Here is a 21,282-nt window from a genome sequence, read left to right on the forward strand (position 1 = left end):
CACAGCTGTCCCAGCTACCCTTCGCCTGGGGGGAGGTTTTGCTCACTGACCTCAGTGTTGTATTCAATAACAAAACCTGTGAGGTGTTGTTTTATGACTTGGTTGAGGACATGTTTGTTGGTACTGTCATTAATAAGCTCTTGGCGGTTCACAATTTTTCCCTTGAACAAAAGAAGAAAAACATTGGAGGGCAGTATGTTCCATGATGCAGGCACTAAATATAAATAACAAATACTGGATAAAAAGAAAATACTGTGGTAACAATGTAATCCATAATTTAGGTACTTCATAAGTATGTACAGCTGGGCAGATTTGCCTGTGAGTCCATGGGTATGTGGCAGCCATGAAAATCTCTGATCAACGAAGTTGGGGAGTGTAATATGTTGGGAACCATCCTGCCTGGTTTCAGGAGCTGTAACCTTGCTAACAGGTGAAAAGGCCCTAAGGCTAGGGGACCTTGGGACCATAAATCACTAATGAGACAAAACATCCTCCCAGCCGGGGCACAGCCTCTGCTCCCTTTACTTCATCCTGCTTGGCTCCTGGAAGATGGCTGGAGAGTCAATTATGGGTAAGATTCTTCAATGGAGGAGGAATCTAAGACAGACACAGTGGTGAAGGGGCCCATCAGGGAATGATTTAGGAGATTATGGAGGAGGGACAAAAGATCCTCACCCCTTGGCTTTGCCATAGCCTGAGTCCTCATTGTATCTGTAAAAAGTCTCCTAATCTCTTGGCTTCCTTGCTTCCCCCACATGATTCAGGCCTGAAACAATGCCAAAGGGGCGCACAGCCCTTTGCCAGAAATGACAGTTTCCAGCAAGGGGTGTGTGGGTGATCAGGTCTGAGAAAGAATGCATAGAATCCTGTGAAACCTGCTGTTAAGAATGCCCTCAATTTAAATGTTAAGGGTCCAAACACAAAATGAGTTTGTTTCCCAAGGTTTTATAGCCAATTGACGTCACTCTGTCTAGCAGACCCTAACTCAGAAAAGGCCCTTGTGATCCTACGAATGTTACCTGTTAACCTTATTTCCTTTCTTTGATTATTACTGTCTGACATTGATTGATGAGCTTTGCATACCTGCTATGTATATCTATGCAAACAAAATTCAATATAAGCCTATTGAGAAAGAGGCTTGAGGACCTTCTCCTCTGAGAGATTGGCCAGCCTTTCCTCCCGAAGCAGATCATGTCTTGGTAGATTTATTCTCAACCTCAGTGGCCAGAGAGCTCTGCTGGTCAGAATTCACCCACAGTAATTGACCAACATCCCAGCTGTCTTGCTCTGAAATCCATCAAGGTATTGGTGCTGATTCTGAGTGGTTTCTCACACATTGCTCCTAACCTATGACTGCATGTGTCAGGGATACTAAGGCAAGCCCATTTTTGTGAGATGAAGGGCTTCTCTGCTAAGTGACTTTGATGAACTTTCTGATAATTTCACTGCAGTCAAGGACTCTTTCTCCGTTTCTTCCTTTCTTTCTTCTCTGCCTCCTTTCCCCCCTCCCTCCCTCCTTCCCTCCTTCCCTTCCTTCCTTCCTTCCTCCCTTCCTCCCTTCCTCCCTTCCTCCATCCCTCCTTCCCTCCCACCCTCCCTTCCGGTCAGTTCTACATCATGGTCTTAAGAGTCTCCCCATCTCCCTCTCTGTTTTCACAGGCATTTTCCCTAATCTCTACATGTCTAATACTGCTTGATGAGTTCTCAGAAGGATCTGGATCAACACAGGGAATGCTATAATTCTCTGTAGCCCAGGTTCAAAGTCTATAGGGGAAAAGAAAGTAGTTATCTCCTAATTTCTCTCTTATCTCCTCTTCATCTCCACCAATCCCACCCTCTTAGTCCATACCTCTTTCCTGGACTCCTGAAAAAGTCTCTTAATTGTCTTCCAACTTCTCTCCTTGATTTCCTCCAGTGTATCCCTCACACTTCAGCCAGAATGATGTGGTTAAAATGCAAATCTGATCATGTTATTTTCTTGCTTAAACACTTCACACACCTTGTTATTCTCCAGATAAAATCCAAAATCATTTCTGGTCATACAAACAGTCTAATAATACTAACTAAATTTATTGAAAGCTCATGATGTATGAGCCACCACTTGAAACATGCTATATGTCCTAATAACTCATTCAATCCTTAAAACATCTTATCAATCCATGCAGTATTATTTGTCCCATTTTACAGTTGAGGAAATTAAGGCACAGAGAAATGAAGTGACTTTCCCAAGGCTTCTAAGCTAGTAAGAGGTATGGCCTAGATTCCAACCCAGGCAGTCTGACTCCAGTGCCCATACCCTTAAACATTAAAATAGACCAACTCTTTCTCAAATGCATTTTCCAAGTTTGCCACTTGGCTTTTTTTTTTTTTTTTCATGAGGTTTATTCTGCAGAACTTTTAAATGTTTATGTATTTCAAAATTTATTAGTATTAGTATTAATATTTCTTTTCCTTGTTTCTAGAGTTTCTGTCATGTTTTAAAAAGGGCCTTTCCCACTTCAAGACTACAAAGAAAACTCTTCTCAAGCATCCTCTAGTCTTCCCATGGTCACATTGTTATATTTTTAAATCAGAGGTAAAAATGATATTTAATTTGGTGAAAGAGGTAATATATGTATTTAGCCTTAGTATTTGGTTTCCAATGGCTACCCGATTCTCTCAATACTAGTCATTGAATAAAATATACTTTTCCTATTGATTTAAAATAGCATACACAACATTTCCATACATATTTGGATCTATTTCTTGACTCTGCACTGTCCCATTCAGAAACACAAATCAATTTATTTTATTCTCCAAATTAAATTCTTTCAGTGACTTCCATGAGCCTCTGTAAAAATTATTTGTGTTTACAGTATTCTCTAAAAGTCAAGCAGGTCTGGGTATTCACTCTACCTACCTCTTGTGTGGTCTCGGGCAAGTAACCTAACCTCTCTGAGCCATATCTATAAGTAACATGGTTATTGTAAGGATTTGGGTTTTTGTGGGGAAGGAATAAGGCGTGTTCCAGCCAGGCCACAGTCTAGAGTAACACTGTTCAATAGAACTTTGTGGGATGATAGAAATGCTCTATTAATCTATGCTGCTCAATAGAATAGTCACTACCCAGATGAAGCTAGTTTGATTGAGGAACTAAATTTTAATTTAAACAGTCACAAGTAACCAGAAGCTGACACATTGGATAGCTCAGATTTAGATCCCAGAGAAGGGGAGGAAGAAGGTGTGTAATAGAGGCTAGATTGTGGAAGGTCCTGTGGGTCTCACTAAGAACTTGGGGTTTTATCCTGTAATAATAGGATTAATAACAGGAAACCATAGAAGGACTTTCAGTGGGAAGGAGGAAAGTTACCAATAGGTCTGAATTCTGAAAAGAATGATCATTAGAAGACAAAAGAGAATGTGGTAGATCAGTTGGGTGGATATTGCATTAGACTGTAGGAGATGATGGTCACTTGATCTAGGAATGAACCAATGAAGAAGAATGGATAAACACAATGGATCTTTTGAATTTAAAATCAATATGGTTGGAGTTATGGGGTGGTTGTGAGGAGTAGAGGAGAGAGGTGTTAGAATGATGCCTGTGTGTTCTGGATTTGCTCAGATGGGAAATGGGAGAGATGATGGTACCAGTCATTCAGAGAGAAAAAAAAAATCAGTGGAAAATGATTTGGAGAGGAGATTAAGACTTGGCCATGCTGAGACATCTGGTGATAGATACAAAGGTCTAGAGATAAGAGAAGTCTGGCTGGAGTTGGAGATTTATAAGCATTGGTTGTCTGGATAGTAACTGCTGATAGAGGGTGGATGGGGGAGCATGGAACAGAAGGAAACACAAGGCAGAGAATTGACATTTAATGACACTTACTAGTTAAAAAATAAGGATGAGCTTATAAGAGAATGACTAGAAAGGCCAGAAAACAGGAGGAAACTGGTTTTGCAAAAGCCATCTTGTCCAATGCCACTTAGCTCACAAGTGGCAGAACCAGAATTTGTACCCAAAGCCAAGACATACACTCATAGTCCCCACCTTTAAACTAGAAACACTTCACTAGCAATAGTATCAAAGACCTACCTTTCTGAACACCAGAACACTGTCAAGGATGACATGGAAACGCCCAATGGCATTACTAATTGATATCACTCCAAACGTTAGCTCTGGGAAGTCTTTGATCACATCATAGAACAACTCTGCTACTTCTTCCTCTAAATCCTATTTGGGGAACAATGTTTGGTAAGGTTTTGATAGAAGGCAAAATGCTTGGCTCATTTAAGGGCGATATAGAAATAGTAACCAATTTGTCTCCTTATCTTTACAACTTCTGAGGTTTTGCTGAGTCAGCTAAATTTTATGGTGGCCCAGCAAAACCTCAAACCATTTCATTTAAAACCATGAAATTCTAAATTTCATAGAATGTTTCATACCAATGATACCAATGATACCAATTGATTATATATACAATCAAGATATGGCTGTAGTTTCAGCCTTAATTCTTTAGCCTAAAAGAAAATTGGGGCAAAAAAACACTGTCAAAATTGGAATGTAAGAGAAAGAGGTATATCCTCTCCCCAGATATAAATTTAATGCCAAAATTCTGACTTCATTGGGAGGAGGAAAGGAGTCATTAGAGTTACAGAAAATGAGTTAAGATACACAAGACATTCATTCTCCAAAAGGAAAAACAATTTGCAAGTTATCATTTGGTGCTGTTCTAAACAGACCCCAAAGTCATCCCATCAGTTATACTATCAAAACTAACTAAATCTCTTCACTCCATTCCTGTCTTCCATTCTAATTAGCTTGTCCTACCACATTCAGTTTCCCTTTTTTACTTTTTTCATTTTAGCAGTTTCCCCAGAAAACCAGCTCATTGGAAAAGGAAGAATGTGTATGGAATTATCCCAACTGTAGGACCTTTCCTTACCCCACTCCCCTCCCAGACATGAGACTTCTCATCAGTTGAAAATCCACCTCCCACCTCTTGAACTCAGTACCTCGAAGAAGCCAATAATGACCAAGGGCCTGGCTTTCACAAATTCTACCACCTGTTGAGTGTCAGTGAACAAAAATGCCTTCTGGCTAATTTGTCTTCTCAACCAAACAACCAGGGCAGCAGATTCAATCACTCCTGGAGAGAGAGAGAGAGAGAGAGAGAGAGGAGACAATTAAATGGATCCCACAGAAGTTTTATTTTGAGCAGCAGCAAGGCTTATCTTTCCCAAGTTTAATGTATGGAAGCTTCTTATCTTGGGCTCTCATTTCTTGAAGGCCATAGTCACCTCTCCAACTTTTGTTATCCAAGCCCCAAGGCATGAGCATTAACAGCAGGTAAACTATTTAGCACTATACTAAGGACGAGGCACTGCACTGAGCACTGAGTGTTTCACATATATTATATCCCCACAACAACCCTGCTCTAAGGGTTAGATATTAACATTATTACTTTCCCCTTTTTGTAAATGAGGAAATTGAGATTCAACTTGCCAATGGCCACTCCACTAGCAAACCTGGGGGTCAAACCCAGGAGGAAACAAGCCCAACCTTTATTATTCACCCTCTAAATTGACAGTAAAATATATTTTCTAAAATATAAATAAGTAAAATATAAATCAAAAGACCAGCTAGCTCTGTGACCTTGGGAAAATTCAGTCATATCCTTGTATCTCCAATACCTCAGCTGAGACACAAATGTATGCTAAGGTTATAGATCCTGACATCCATTTCTCAGCTATCCTGTGGGAGGTGCCACGCACACACAAAAAAATCTTAGCTTCTAAAATTCTAAGATATATACCATATCTGGAGAGATGTAATGGCATGTCTCATCCCTGGTTGAGGTAATACTGAGGAAGGAGGGGGATGGGTAATCCCAGTAAAAATATGGCTGGCTTCTTACCCCAAGCTTGCCTATAGCAGACTCTTGCAATTCCATTCCATTCAAACTCCAAAATGACTCTTTCAGGGGTGTCAAACTCATTTTCACTGGGGGCTACATCAGCCTCAAGGTTGCTTTCCAAGGGCCAAATGTAATTTTAACTCCTTAACAGTTAAGGAGTAGTTACATTTATATAGTCCTAAAATTATTTTGGCCCTTTTGGAAGGCAACCATGAAGCTGATGTGGCCCCCAGTGAAAATGAGTTTGACACCCCTTATCTAAGTGTTCCAGGCACTATCTTGACACTAGTCAGGACACTAATAGGTTAATGATAACCCTACCTGCCACTTACTTAGAGAGTAACACAGCATGCAGCAGGCCTCAGGTGGCTGCAGCTCGTGGCCAAATCTGGCCTGCCAGTTGGTTTTATAAATAAAGCTTAATTGGCACATGGCCAGATCCATTTGCTCATGCAGGGTTGCTTTCCCACTGCATCAACAGTTAAGCAGTTGTGGAAGAGGTTGTCTGAACCGTAAGGCTTAAATTTATTTATTTAATAAACAATATTTATTATTTTCCCTGTATAGAAAATAGTTGTGGATTCCATGGAGACATGAAGCTATTCCACTTCACTGTACCTCAGTTTCCTCATCTGTGATACTGGGTCGTTGTGACACATGTGAAGGGACAAGAACAGTGCCTGGGACCCAGTAAATGCTTCAGATACGTGGCACAGCTTGTGCCTTGCAAAGTTATTACATCTTCCTAGTAACCTCAGGAGATAGATATGCTCATTGTCCTTGTTTGACAAACAAGGAATCAAAATTCAACAAGAACTGATTGTTCCTCAGGCACAGAATGAGAATGTGAAACTAGGGTTGCCTGCATTGACCCTGACCTTTTGTGCTCAAGACAAATAGACAAGACAATAAGGAACAGATACAATTCTGTGAAGTGAGAGGTTGAGGAGGAATCACAAATGCTGTGGAACCCCACAAAAGGGGCAGGTACCCTGACCCTACCACACAATCAGGGAGTAGGGCAAGGTGATGATGAAGTTTCCTGCAAGGCAGAGGAGGTCACTGGCACAGACTTCCACCATAATAGGGCTCAGTGTAGAAGTTGCCACATTATTGCCGCTAAGTGGAGTCAGGTCTTTGACAATGTACCTTGGGACTTCTCAGTTCTTGCCCCACAAAGAGCTGCTTGCCTGTGATCAATTAGTCACCATTGTTGAGGGTTGTCATGCAGTCAGTATCCACAGGAAGCAGCTCTCTCTGTCCTTCTCACTCTTCTCCTGCCTTCTTCCTCGTCTGTTCTTTTTCCCTACTCACACACCACCTCCCACAAGCCAGCAGATCCAGTGCCACAGCACTGCCAGGTCTCTTGTGTAACCTGTCCTGAGACTGGTGCTTTCCTTGCACCTTCCTCTGGCCTGTGTGTCTTGTGGCCCCTTGTGTCCATTCTGAGAACTGCAAGGCATCCAGCAGCCCTTGAAGCTGTTAGCACTCCCTGGGTCTCTTGGTTTTTGCAACAATACTCAAACAGGCTTATTGCAGAACAACAGGCCCTGTAAAAGACAACCTCAGTTTTCTGAGATACAGCCATTCCACACACAAATAATGGGAATATTCTACCAGCATAGTACAGGCTGTGCTAGGTTCTTCTGTGCTTATTAGTGTTCTTCCATCCATTCACCCATTATGCATACATTTATGCATTCATATAGTTAACGTCTTTTAAAATTAGAGCCTGTGTCTTGGCTGGTGTAGCTCAGTGAATTGAGCATTGGCCTGGGAAGCAAAGGGTTGCCGGTTCGATTCCTAGTCAGTGCACATGACTGGGTTGCAAGCCAGGTACCCTCTGGGGGGCACATGAGAGGTAACCACACATTGATATTTATCTCTCCCTCTCTCTCCCATATACTCTCTCTAAAAGTAAATAAATAAAATTTTAAAAATAAATAAAATAAAATAAAATTAGAGCCTATCATGTGCCACACCGAGGCACCTAGTTCTTCAAGCATTTTCTCTTTTTAAAATTATTTTATTGTTGTTCAAGTACGGTTGTCTACATTTACCCCCCACCACTCCCCCATACCCCAGTCATTCCACTTCCCTCCCCTGCTTCCATCCCCCCTTGGTTTTCTCCCTGTGTCCTTTATAGTTGTTCCTGAAAACCCTTTCCTCCTTCCCCTCCATTATCCCCTCTCACCTCCCCTCTGGTTACTGTCAGATTGTTGTTAATTTCAGTGTCTCTGGTTATATTTTACTTGCTTCTTCAAGCATTTTCAACATGAAGATAGGGCTTGACACATGTTGAGTTTTCAATTAAAGAGCATTAAATAAGTGAATTACTGAGTTAATGAGTAAAATGTATCATGATAGAAACAAGAGTTTGGTAGTCACTGTGAACCAGATCTGTCTTGTTCCATCATCTCTCAGTATACCCTTTAGAAAGCAGTGCTTCTTTGGCCTGGGACAAAAATTATTCTAAAGTTATTCTAGAGAGAAGATTGGGGTGGTAAGGAACTTTATGTAAAGTTAGGAACTTACTCTCTAGTCTCTTGTGTTTTATAAGCCATGTAACTCACTAACCCACTTCTTGGTGCTCCTAGGAACCACCAGATGAGATGCAAGCTATAGAGAGATGTAGCTTACATGCTTACCAAAATCTCTCTTCTTTTTCTTATGGCTTTCTCAGCTTGTTCACGAGTGGAATCATATAACAGAATTTCAGTCAATGGAATGAAAATAGAAGTGATACCACTTCCAAATCTAGACTATGAATACAACCAGTGGTGGTTTTCTGCCTCCTTGCCCCAGTTGCTGACAAGATACAGAGGAAAGAGCAGATGGCTAAGAGGCTGTAAGGAAAGAGAGAGCCACGAGCTGGAAGGAGCCTGGGTCTTTGAAAGACTGTGTGGTACACCTCCTCTACTCTCTGGCTGCCAACTGAGCTTTACATGGTAATAATTTAATTCATAATTCTGTTAAGCCATTAAAATGTTGATGTTTATGTGTTTCCATAGCTAATGTTACCTTGAATGACATGCAGGCACCATTACCTTCACAGCTGATGGGATCCAACCTGTTGCCCTCAAAAAACAGCTTCAACTCTGGGGCCTTCTGGATGTCAAACTCCTTCCGAAGTTCCATCTCAACTGTAATGTCCACTTTGCCAAAGCTGACCCCATTCTTGCCTTTGCCCATCATCTCCACAGCTTTTCCCAGCTCCTCAGCTAGGTTCCAGGATTGCTTTGAGGATGAGTTGTCTGAAAGAGCCAGTGTGAAACAGGACTTGCTAGAGCCTTTCCCCTTCCCAACTCCCAAGGAGGAAGCTTGGTTTGGCTACTTAGCTCCTGAGCCTTTTTCATACTCTCATGATTTTTTCAGAAATGTGACACATGGTTCAAGAATTTGGCCACTTTGAAAGACACACATTAGGGTCTTTTGTGGGGAGAAGTTTTCAGCACTGCTGGAAGCTATGCAGCTTTAGGCAACTTCATCTTTCTAAGCTCCAATGCCCTCAGAGTGAAGGGGGAAAGGGTGGCACCTCATGGAGTTGTCACAATCAAAGGGTTTACTTAACAATCAGTTATATAGTGGTTATTATCTTTAAGAGATTTACATGGATTAAGCCATTTATTCCTTTTAGTACCTCTACAAGGTATTATATCTCAATTGTATAGATGAGGAAACTGACGTGCAACAAAATGACCTATTCACCCAAGGCCATGTGGCAGGCAGAGATGGAGCCAGGATCTCAACCCACATCATTGGCTCTCTAACCTCCACTTGGCCTGCCAAACCCTTAGAACACACTGTTACTATATATTAACATATTAATATTATGTATAACTATATATAAATATATAATATATAAAATATAACATATACATATAAATATATTATACATTGTAATATACAAAATATAAAATTTAATATGTTACATATTATAATGTATATATATAATGAATACTGTTATTATTGTGAAATTTCTATGGTGAGAAATTACAGGGGACCAACGGGGAGACAGAATGAGATGAGTATGATCACAATCTGGTGGAAAGTCCTGGAAGTAACAGGCCAAATTTGTCCCCAGCAGCCCTGCAGCTCCATAAAATATGGCAGGGGGCTCTCAGGTAAGGAAGGCCATAAGTGGGAATTGTGAGTATAGGTAGAGGTTATGATGCTCTCCTACCTTCTCTTGGAGGGGGCATCAAAGAGATCTCACACTCTGGATTAAGATTTGTACAGTGAGAAGTGGTTACTAGGCTAGTGATCATACCATAACATATATAAATATAGAATCTCTATGTTGTACACCTGAAACTAATAAACTATTTTATGTCAACTATACTTTATTAAAACTTTAAATTAAATTTCTTTACCTCTCATATTATTGGGCAGTGAGTGGAGGTAGGAAGGGGAGCTCTTCTTTGGAAACAGCCTCAGGGAACTGGCACATGGTCCTGGAAGCAGATGAGGTATTCCTGGCCCAAAGGCCAAGGACTAAAAAGCAGTCATGTTTGCCTTTCTACCTCCTGATAACATTGTGGGTCCCTCATCTGGCCCCCTCACTACCTGATGTCTGAGGCAGGTGGGCTGAGCCAAGGCACCTTTCCCAGCCAGAACTCTATCTTTTTCAGACACCCTTGTCCATCTACAGCACTGAGAGAAGTGGCAAATCACTTCTACTGCTGCAGAAAAGGTCCAAGTTCAACAAAACCTAGAAAAGCCAGGCCTGGGACAGCTGGCATGTCCCCCCTTGCCAATCAGCATACCTGCTCCTGCAGTGGAAACTGAAAGTGAATGATTATTTTTATTAGACACCCAATCAATGAATGGAAAGTAGGACCTTTCACTTCCTCATAGATTGATTGATCAATGCTTGTTACTGCCTGCTTTGTCACCACTATTGCCTTCAATACTCCTATCAGTCATCACCTACTGACACTGGCCTTTTGCCAGCTGCTCTGTCCTGCAGGCCTCCCCCTGACTTTCTTGTAGATTCAGTGGTGCCTGACTCAGGGTTGTCAATTGACATAGCCTCCAAATCTGAGTTTCTAAGGGAATGAGCTCAGGGTAAGAGAAACACATGGAATGATTATCCAAAGATGGAGTTTTAGAGGTTCCACACATAGCTCAGTGCTCCCAAGTGTCCAAAATTAAAGTGAGAGAAAGAGGTTGTGACAGCTCAAATGCTGGGATCTGACAGCTAAGAGGAAAGACGTACCAATAATAGTAATGGGGGTTTATCCATCTATCTATCCAACCAGCCAACCAGCAAAGTTATATTACGAGCTGCAATGTGCCAGGGGCTGTTCTAGGTTCTAGGGTTTTAACAATTAACAGATAAAAGTCCCTGCTCTCATTGGAGAACACAGAAAATAAACAAAATAAAGTAGGATGTATTCTATATTAGAGGCTAAGTGCTATAGGAAAAAAATAAGCAGAGCTAGAGATTCAGATTGTCAGGGGAATTGAGTTTAAGTAGGGGAGCTAAAAGAGGCCTTTCTGAGAAGGGACATTTTAATGTAACCTGAAGGAAGTGGAAGAGAAAGCTATGTGGATATATTCTAGGCAGAGGAACAATAAGTGCAAAGGCCCTGAGGTAGGAACATGAAGGCAACTGAATAGACTGTGATGTTTCCCCTGAGGGTTGTAGAAGGTACTGGAGGGTTGGGGGCAGAGTGAAATGTGACCTGACTTACTTTTTAACTAGATTTTTCTTCATGTTAAATGGAAAGTAGCCTAAAGTCAAAAGGGAGTGGATCCAGGGAGACAGGTTGGAAGCCACTGCAATAATACAAGTGAGAGATGGAAATGGCTTAAACTAAGGTAGTGGCAATGGAGGGGATGAGAAGTAGTCAGAGTCTAAAGATATTTGGGAGGAGCTAACTGGATTTATTGATAGATTGAATGTGGAATGTAAGTAAAAGAGAAGAATCAAGGTTTTTGACTTGAGCAACCAAAAGGATGATGATGATGATAATGATGATGAGGAGGAGGAAGATGATAGTACTGACAGAAAGATAACACCAACATTTATTGAGCGCTTACTATGTCAAGTATTTTTGCTAAGTGTTACATGTGTTTTGTTGGTTAATCCTCAGAACAACACCTATGAGTTATCTACTATTACAGGTAAGCAAAGTTACAGACAAGGAAGCAAAAGCCCAGATATCTTAGTGCTAGTAAGTAGCTATGCTGAGTTTCAGCTCCAATATCCACCCTCTAACTGACCTTATACTTAAGCTGGTCTGAAAAATCATCCTTCTTCCTTAAGGGAGTTTTGGGGTGCATTTCCCATATCCCCTGCTTTGGGTGGTTCCCATCAGAGCAAATATATTCTTTAGAGCCTATTTTCTGGTTTCTGAGGCTCTGGAAGCTTGAGTTCTGAGTTTGTAAAGGTGAGATGAATGCATACAACCCTCAGGCCTCAGAGCCTATATCTTGCCCTGGCCGACTGGAAATTCTGGTTTGGGTAGGGCATGGAGGCACTTACATATACATTGCTGCTTGGGCACAGACCTCCTTAGGTCCTGAGCTCCACCTAGATCATTGTCTAGCACATACTTGGTACTCAGTGAATGTGAATTCTTTAGATCAACTCATAAAACAGTTATGGTGATTAACACTACTTGAGGTCCAGATAAGGTGATCTTTAAACTATCTCCATTTCATGGTTTCTTTATCTATATAATTGGGATATTAATAGATCCTATACCAGAGGATGATCCAACATAGTAGGTGAAGGTATGCAAAACCCTGGTGCAGAAGTGCTCAATAAACATGAACCATTATAATGACATAAGTGGGCAATCTTTGGCTTTGTTCTTGCAAAATTCTCTCTGGGAATGGAGGGTCCTATGGACATGTCAGAATCCTTAGCAGATCTTCTGGGTTTGGGGGAAATGAAGACAAGGGTAACTGGCATCAAGTCACCCGACTCAAGGCTTCGGCCTACCATGAGGATGTCATGTGGATTTGGGGTAAGCAAATGGGAATACGCTGTGGTTCTCTGCCTGCCTGCATGAAATGCAGACATGTTCATGGGTAATGAACCTAGAATCAATATTTTTCTGGGTCCTTAGTATTCAGAAAATCCTGGGTTCCCTTTTCTGAGCAGCCAGTATGAGTCAGAATGGAGGCTGATCAATCAGAGAGATGTGAATATAGGGACTGGAGATTAGCTTTCAGCACAGGGAGCTGGAATCGGCCTTTATTTAGATTATGGGTCTCAATGAAGAACACTTCACCATGTCTGGAGACATTTCTGGTTGTCACTACTGGAGTGCTACTGGTCTCTAGTGTTCAAAGACTGTGGATGCTGCTAAACATTCTATAATGACCAGGACTATAACCCTATCTCCCAATATGCTCAACAAAGAATGACCCAGCAAAAATGTCAATACTGCTGAGGATGTGGAACCCTATTTTAGACCAAACTCCAGGTCGAGTATGAAAAGTTGTTTTGAGAATAAGCTTCTTTCCCATGCCATAGGGCCATTTATAGGGCACAAAGGTGCTCACAGGTGGTGAGGACTTCAGCATGGTCATCAACCCTTTCTAGTTCCTCAGGGGCCAGCCAGTGAACTCCTCTGACCATTGTGATGGCCTAAAAAGCTCCAAAAGTTCTGCTGTTCACCCTTATAACCTCATTTTCTGCTACTTTTGTCTTCAACAACTCAGCTCCAGCTGCTCTGGCACATTTCTTCCTCAAGACTTTTGCACTTATTGTTTCTGCTGCCTGAAATGCTCTACTCCAAGATATCTACAGGGTTTGCTGCCTTACTGCCTTCACTGACACCTTCTCAGGAACATTATAGGCCAAAGGAACACTCATTCACTAATTCATTTGGTTTTTTTCAACATCTCTACAGACTTACCATGCTCCAAGTACAATGACAGATGTTAAGAATCAAAAGATGAGTAAGATTTGGTCCCTATCCCCCCTGGAGCACACAATCTTAAAATGGTTTCAATACAGTGTCACAAATCCTATGAAAGTGTGGGTGCAAGGGCTATGTGAGCACATAGGATTTAAGAATAGCCCTTTCAGGTAAGAGTGAGGTGAAAACAGTCTCATGACATGGTGATTTTATGAGCTTAACTCTCCCAAACCAGATGAAGAAGTGCACAAGAAAACTACAAGCAGAGGCAAATGTGAATGCAAAGTTCCCAAAACCTGAGTCACTGTGACCTATCTGGAAATAAATCAGGGTCCAGACTATAGTTTTCAAACGGAGTGGGGAAGTTGGCCTAGACTAGATCAATCAGAGGACATTATAGCCATGTTAAAGAGCATGGCGTCTTATAGAATCTTTAGGGTTTTTTTTAATCAGGGAGCAACACCATCAGATTTGCATTTTAGAAAAATATGTCTGGGTTCATTGTAGAGACAGAATATAAAGGAAAAGGGAGACCATCTAGCAAGATGCTGCAGTGGTTCAGGTGAGGAATGATGAGGCTAGAACTAGGGCAGTGGCAGGGGAGATAGAAAAAAACTGATGATTATAGAGGACTTTGGGGGGGGTGGTATCAATAGGATTTGGTGATGGGTAAGAAGTAAAAATAGACAGGGGCCAAGAATGACTTTGATATTTCTGACTTTGACATTGGGTGGATTGTGGTGCTGTCAGTTAAGGCAGGATGTGAGAAGAAGGTGGCTGGGAGAACATCAAAGATGATGGGGTCTATTTTCAGAGACACACAGCATTTAAGATCTGAGAAGGACATCCAGGAGCAAAGATGCCCCTGACCACTGGCTTTTGAGCCTGGATTCCTTGGAGAGAGGAGAAAGTGGACAGCCACTAAAGATTTGAGAGTTACCAAATAAATATTTCTGTGGGACAATATTGGAAATATCCTTTTTGTAAGGAGCCCATTTATGCATGGAAAAAAGCTTTTATACTGCTTTTACCAAGTGATTAGTTTTTCCAAAGTTCACTTTAGAAGGACTGTAAATGTTTGAGAACTCACTTTTGGTTTAAACTGTATATTAGAAGGAATTAAATATTCAAATGTAGTCAGTTTGAATGTCTCTTTTATTTATTTTATTTTTAACTTTTTAAAAATTGTTGTTCGAGTACAGTTGTCTCCATTTTCCCTGAGTCTCTTTTAGATAAGAGTCTCTGCTGGTGTTCACTGCTTGGAAATACCCACTGGCGGGAATGCTTTAAGTTTAAAGTGTTCAAATTGGTTGTTATCAAAAGTAATTAAATAATTTAAAATTGATTTGCTCTCTGTATAGCCCCAGATTCAGTGTAAATCTCTAAGTGATAACAGCTCAGTTAAAATCCCCAAGAGTCATGAACTTGCCCTTCTTCCCTGCTTAAAACAGAGTACTCTTGCATTCTCACATGGACCAGATGTGCTCCCTAGTCTTGTCTACCTGTGGTACCATTTTGGAAGGGTAAATGAGTGTTGATACATGTGTTGCATCATACAAAAATGTGTAGCTCTAAATTCTTCAACAACTCTACTGAGGGCCCAGGATTTGGCAATTAGAACCACAGAAAAAAAATAGAAGAGGGCTTGGGTGTCTGACCTGTAGAAACCATTATCTTACAATTAATTCCACAAGAAGCAGAGTAGGTTATGGCATGGCTGCACAAGACCACTGAGGAGGCACTGGGACAAGCGCAACTGAGTTGCTGGTACTGTAACATATCCAGATTCCATCATGGAAGTGGCAGTGGCTCAGAGAGAATGTATCACATAAGAAGAGACAGAGATAGGCCTGACTTTCAGACAGGAGATTCAAACTCAAAGTTGAGATAGGGGTATGATCTGTGGAGTTGGCTGGATAGGGATATGGCAAACTGATAGGCAAGTTTTCTGATTAAAAGGGGAAATCATTAGTCAGTTCCAGCAAATTATCAAAGTGCAAAAATAGTGCTTCCAGATCTGCTTTTTTTCAAGAGCAAATATAAATTCAATTTTAATTGTGAATCTTCCAATTTTTAAAACACAGTGTGGGCTAAACATAACCCACCTGCTGGTCATCTTCAGTTCATGATCTGCCTGTTACAGCCTTGATTTCAGGGTTATGGGAAAGAAGAGTAGACATAAAGGAGAACTGAGAAAGCGAGCCAGAGAGATCAAAGGGAACCAGAAGATAACAGGCTCATGGGCACCAAGGAGCACAGGGTCTCAGCATGGAGCTGCAAAGAGGCCAAGGAAAGTGAGCAGCAGCAGGTGCCCCATGGATTTGGGAGCCACATGTCCTTAGAATGTTAGTTTGAGCCAAACAGGGTCTAAAATAGATCCTGAAATTTCTGCCCATAAGATAACCTTTTCCTGGTGGTTCACAATCTGGAAGATCTTATACCACCAAGCGTATTTCTCAGCCATTTCAAGTTTTTTGACCAAAGGTCATTCAAGTTTTCTATATCAAAAGTAGGCACAATAAGATTAAGGAAGACAATGTCATGTGCTCCCCAAACCCTGATTTTCCCTCTTCATTTATACAGCTAGACTACATTTCCCCAGCATCCCATTCAAACAGTGGGAGGTACAGCTAATGGTAGAGATGTGGCCAATGGAATGTGGGTAGAAATGATGTAAAACAGTGTTTCTCATGCTTTTCAGCATATGTGAATTACCTGGGATCTCATTAAAGTGCAGATTCGGATTTAGTAGGTCTGAGATGAGGCCTCAGATTCTACATTTCTAGTGAGCTCATCAGTGATGCTGACACTGCTGGTCCATGGACCACACCTTGAGTAGCACTGATGTGCACCATTTTCAGGGCTGGCCTGGCTCAGAAACATGTGTTCTTTCTCCCTCCCTTTTTGCTTCCTGGAGACAGAGGATTCAGTGGAGTACTCTAGGCCCTAAATCATGCTTTAGTCACTTGATGGGAGGATCCAGGGTGCCTGAATGACTATGTGGACCACAGATCCTCTGCAAACCTGCATGGAACTAAGACATAAGCATGAAATGACACTTTATGAACCAGGATTTGAGAGGTTATAAAGTTTAGCTTTCCCTGATAGTACAGTGGTATTTAAAACAGCTAATCAGAATCAGGAAGGAAGGAAAGGAGGAATTTCAGTGTAAAAGTGGGCAATCAATTTTAGAATTTGTTTCTTTAAAGGATTTCACTAGCATTATAAACCCACAATACACAAAGTGTTAATAATATAATTGCATATTCAAGTTAGCCTATTACCTTGGATATTTTGGCAAATATTGTGAATCAGCCATTCACAGCCCTCTTTTCCTCTTGTTTTCTCAACCATAGAGGTTAGAAACTTAAACCATTCACCATTCCAGCCACCTCAGTAAGAAACAGCCAAGGGCCCTAACTAATATGGTATAACCAAAGTCAGTGGTGGGGATCCTGGAAAAGGTTTTTTTTAAGGACCACACTTGGCTGGTACATATCTGTCCATTTTCTGTTTGCCTGTCCCCTTGTTTCCTGGCTAGATGCACAATGCAATGCAGGGCCTTCCACAGCCATCTTATGACCCTGAGGTAAAACAAGGGTAAGAAAGCAAGAAAGGGTAAAAAAGCAAGAAAGTTGAAGGAGCCTGGGTCCTTGACACTGTGGAGCTGCTATGCTAGTCATTGACCACCTCTATATGGCCCACATAGGATATGAGATAAACTCTTGAATTTAAGCCATTATTAGCAGATTCTTTATTACTTGCAGCTGAACCCAGTCCTTACTGACAGGAAGTTCATGAGTTGCATCTGTTCAGGTGCCACAGGGTCAGGGGAGAATGGGAACTCATGTTTGCTGAGCACCTTCCATGTGCCAGGTCCTTCCAGATAGTCCCGGTTCATCCCTATAACGACTCTACCAGTTTCATTATGTCCACCTTACAAATGAAGAAAGTGAGACACAGATATGTATCCAAGGCCACATATTAATATCTAGGTCTTGCCAGAATAGAGCTTCACACTCAGGCGGGCTTGATTCTTAAACCCATTCCCTTTACACCAAACCTTGCTGTCACGTAAGGACCAAAGTATGTACACGACTCAGTTTAAGAGAAACTCTTTGGGTTTACCAGTTCTTTGGAGTAGGGTCTTTGATAAATTTGGGCAACAGCAACCATTGATTCTAAAGTCTTCTGCTGACTCCACAGCTCTGGCTGAAGATCCCCCATCACTGGTTATCACTGGGGATCCAAATAGCAAGGATTTCTCTCACTTGAAGCCAGACTTCAAATTTCAGAGTGCATTTGCATTGGCCTGGGAAGCCCTTGTGTATGTGAAGACACAAGGGCTTGGGAACCAAGCTACAGAAAACTGCTTAGTGGATTTGCAGATGGAAGAACCATTTCAAGGACATGTCCAAGCTGTCACTTCTCCTTGGGGCCCCCAAAGTATAGAGTTTAGACTATTCTAATAGTCTAAACATGACATGAGCTTCTCATGTCTGTGATATTTCTAGCTTAAACTATAAAGTCTCTAACAGCAGAAATCAAGGCCCTTTTTCTCAGGTGCCCCAGCTGGGTCCACACAGGGTCTGGAATGGAGCAGGACTGTGTAAAAGTGGGGTAAATCAGAATTCAACAGTAATAGCTCTGCCCAATGAGTGATCACTAAGAGCTAATGACTGCATATCTGAATCCATTTCCATCACCCCAACCACCGGCAAGGGAGAAATTACTGACCCTTTTGTACAGACAAGGAAGCCAGAAATAAGAATAAAGAGAATGGCAGGAATTTTACTCTTAAGCTCTTATTATTCACCAGGCACTGTGATAAACACTGTAGGAATTACATTACATTATTAATACTTCTATTTCACAACTAGATAAATAAAGGTTCACAGAATAATCAAGGCCACTTTTCCAAGGTCACTTCATTAATAAGTGATAGAGCCCAGCACTTGAGCATATGACTGTGACCCTCTAGAGCCAACTTCTTCCCATGCACTGGTCAGACTAGAGGTAGTATGGAATCTTTAAAGGGCTATGGTTAGAGGAGGGCAAACAGAGAGGGGGGAAATAGCTACACATGCACAGCAGCCAAGAGGAGGGAGGAAGGGGAATGTGGGTGGGGGGCTGCATGGGAAGAGGTAGAAACCAAGAAGTGAAAGGCACCTGCCCTGCATAGCCATGCTTAGTACTGGAAACTTGGGGACTGCCTGGTCTCTGATAACTTGGGTGGGTACTGACAAGCCTGGCACATCTTGGAAGTGAACTTTGGGGATTGAAACAGAGCCAGACACTTTCCAGAAGTAACTGTGAAGGCAGGATTCTGGAATCAAGTATTTATATCTACTTTCTGTATCATTCCAATTTTTGCACATGGGATGTGTTAGAACCCAGGGTTTTTGTTCCTCACTTGTGAGCTGTGTGACATCAGGAAAATCACTCGACCTCTCTGAATTTCTGTTTCCGCAGCTATAAAACAAAATGTATAGTTCCACCACACTGGGTTGCTGTGAGGATTAAATGGCTTAATGTTTAGTGAGGCACTAAGGACCATGCCCAACACAAAGGAAGTGCTCACTATTTGAGAACTGCCATGAAAATATCTTCTACCCTGTCCCCAGGCAGAGCTTTGTGCTAGTGCTTTGAGGAAAGGACTATGTGTTCTTTCCCCCAGAATATCTGCTCATGCAAAGGATAAAAGCCCAAAGAGTAAGGCTGGCCATGCAGTTCAGATGATAAAGATAATGGTCTAAACTCTCTTTTTGAGAGCTTTCCCATTGCTGCCATCATTTATTGCTCTCTGACTGTGTTCCAGCAGCTTAACACATTACCTAATTTAATCTAAACAACAATCCTGTATGGTCGTTATCTTCATGCAAGTTTTACAGAAGAAAAAATGACTGAGGTTCAGAATGCTAAGAACAACTGAAGGTAAAGCCCGGCTCCTTGTCTTCACTGGGACAGAAGAGCCACATATAAATCAAAACTGTAGTGGCAACATTGTACAATGTCTTTCAAATTGTTTAACCTGCCTGGATTTGTATTATCACCTGGAAACTGGGAAGGATGTTACATGCACATTATTGTTAAAAATAACATGTGTTCTCATATGTTTAGCAATATATAAAAATCCTCTGCCCTCCAGGAGCAAGGATGCCGGTCTCACCCAACACATCATTCTTTCCCCAAGGATTGGGGAACACTCACGAAAAAGCACCATGAGGAAGCGGGTCTGGTTGAGCATCTGGGTCAGGCTGGGGGGTGTCAGCACCATCAGGTTGCCTTCCTCCATGATGTGCAAGGGATGGGACATGTTGACATTGATGTTCTCCTTGATGTCATCTCCTGGTGAGCTCTGGACAGCAGATACACAAAAGGCCACCACCAGCAGCAATATCCAAAGCAGTTCCATGACTGTCCTGCAGGGCAGGAGGAAAAACAACACAGGCGGCAGGCCCCATGTCATGACTCCCCCCCCACCCTTATTCTTTCCTGTCCACCAATCCCTGTATGGAGAATATGGCCTGATCATGGCCCACTGTCTCCCTAGCAGTGCCCACAGTTTGGCAATGGTCTTGGAGGAAAGGCAAAAACACCAGGTTAACTTCAGGGCTCATTTAAACTGTACAGGGATAGCTCAGAGACACAGGGCCTCAGTCAGAGCAGCAAGAAGCCTAATCACACACCAGCCACTGAGGCAACTGTTTGCTCAGACACTAGGCATGGCTTTTGAAGAGATGAGTCCCAGGTTGAGCCTCTGGATCTCAGAGGCAACCTGCCCAATCCCCCTTCACAGCCTCTGTTTCATGCTCCTCCAGCTCCTGCTTGAATGCCCCTTATCCTAGAAAGCTTACTACTCACAGTGTACCCCATTTGATTTTAGAACAAATGTTCTCCTCAAGTGAACAATTATGTCTTTTAAGTTATGACTAGGAGTTCCAGCCAAAATGGAGGTGTAGGTAGAAACTCTTTCTGGCACAACCAAAAGAAGAATAACAACCAATCTAAAAATAATAAGCAACCAGAAATGCCAGAAAATCAAACTGTATGGCAATCCAACAACCAAGGAGTTAAAGAAACATTCATCCAGACCAGTAGGAGACAGGCAGCTGAGCAGAGAGGATGCAGGGCAAGGCAGCAGACCACATGGGTGAGGTGGGGCTAGCTGAGAGGACTCCCAGCCTACATGGGCAAGACAGGGCTGGCTGAATGAGAAACTAAAGACCCAAAACTAGCTGTAAACTACTGCAGGGGTTGCCACAGCAGGAGTAACTCCCAGCCTCATATGAGAGAATTCGTTGGAAAGTGGGGCTAGAGCAGAGTAAGCAAGTTGCATTGTTCCTTCTCTGACCCCTCCCTGCACAGACAGTGCCACAAAGCAGCAAAGAGGGCTTCCTCCCCCTGGTGAATAGCCAAGGCCATGCCCCCTTATAACATAACAGGCACACTGAAACAGAGAAATATGGCCCAAATGAAAAAACAGATCAAAACTCCAGAAAAACAGCTAA

General features: G+C 42.0%; 1 protein-coding gene across 1 annotated transcript in view; it reads right to left on the reverse strand.

Annotated features, from left to right (window-relative positions):
• PDILT (protein disulfide isomerase like, testis expressed) overlaps positions 1-20,186 on the reverse strand; it is a 56,568-nt gene extending 36,382 nt beyond the window's left edge. Inside the window, exons 1-5 of the mRNA XM_028530547.2 lie at positions 19,982-20,186; positions 8,942-9,148; positions 4,993-5,126; positions 4,073-4,210; positions 51-161 (exon numbers count right to left, since the gene is read on the reverse strand). Of these exons, the coding sequence (XP_028386348.1) occupies positions 51-161; positions 4,073-4,210; positions 4,993-5,126; positions 8,942-9,148; positions 19,982-20,186 (795 nt within the window). The remainder of the gene's footprint in view (positions 1-50; positions 162-4,072; positions 4,211-4,992; positions 5,127-8,941; positions 9,149-19,981) is intronic.
• Positions 20,187-21,282: the final 1,096 nt, after the last annotated feature.

The sequence above is a fragment of the Phyllostomus discolor genome, chromosome 3 (genome assembly GCF_004126475.2).
Source record: "Phyllostomus discolor isolate MPI-MPIP mPhyDis1 chromosome 3, mPhyDis1.pri.v3, whole genome shotgun sequence".
Classification (NCBI taxonomy): Eukaryota; Metazoa; Chordata; class Mammalia; order Chiroptera; family Phyllostomidae; genus Phyllostomus; species Phyllostomus discolor.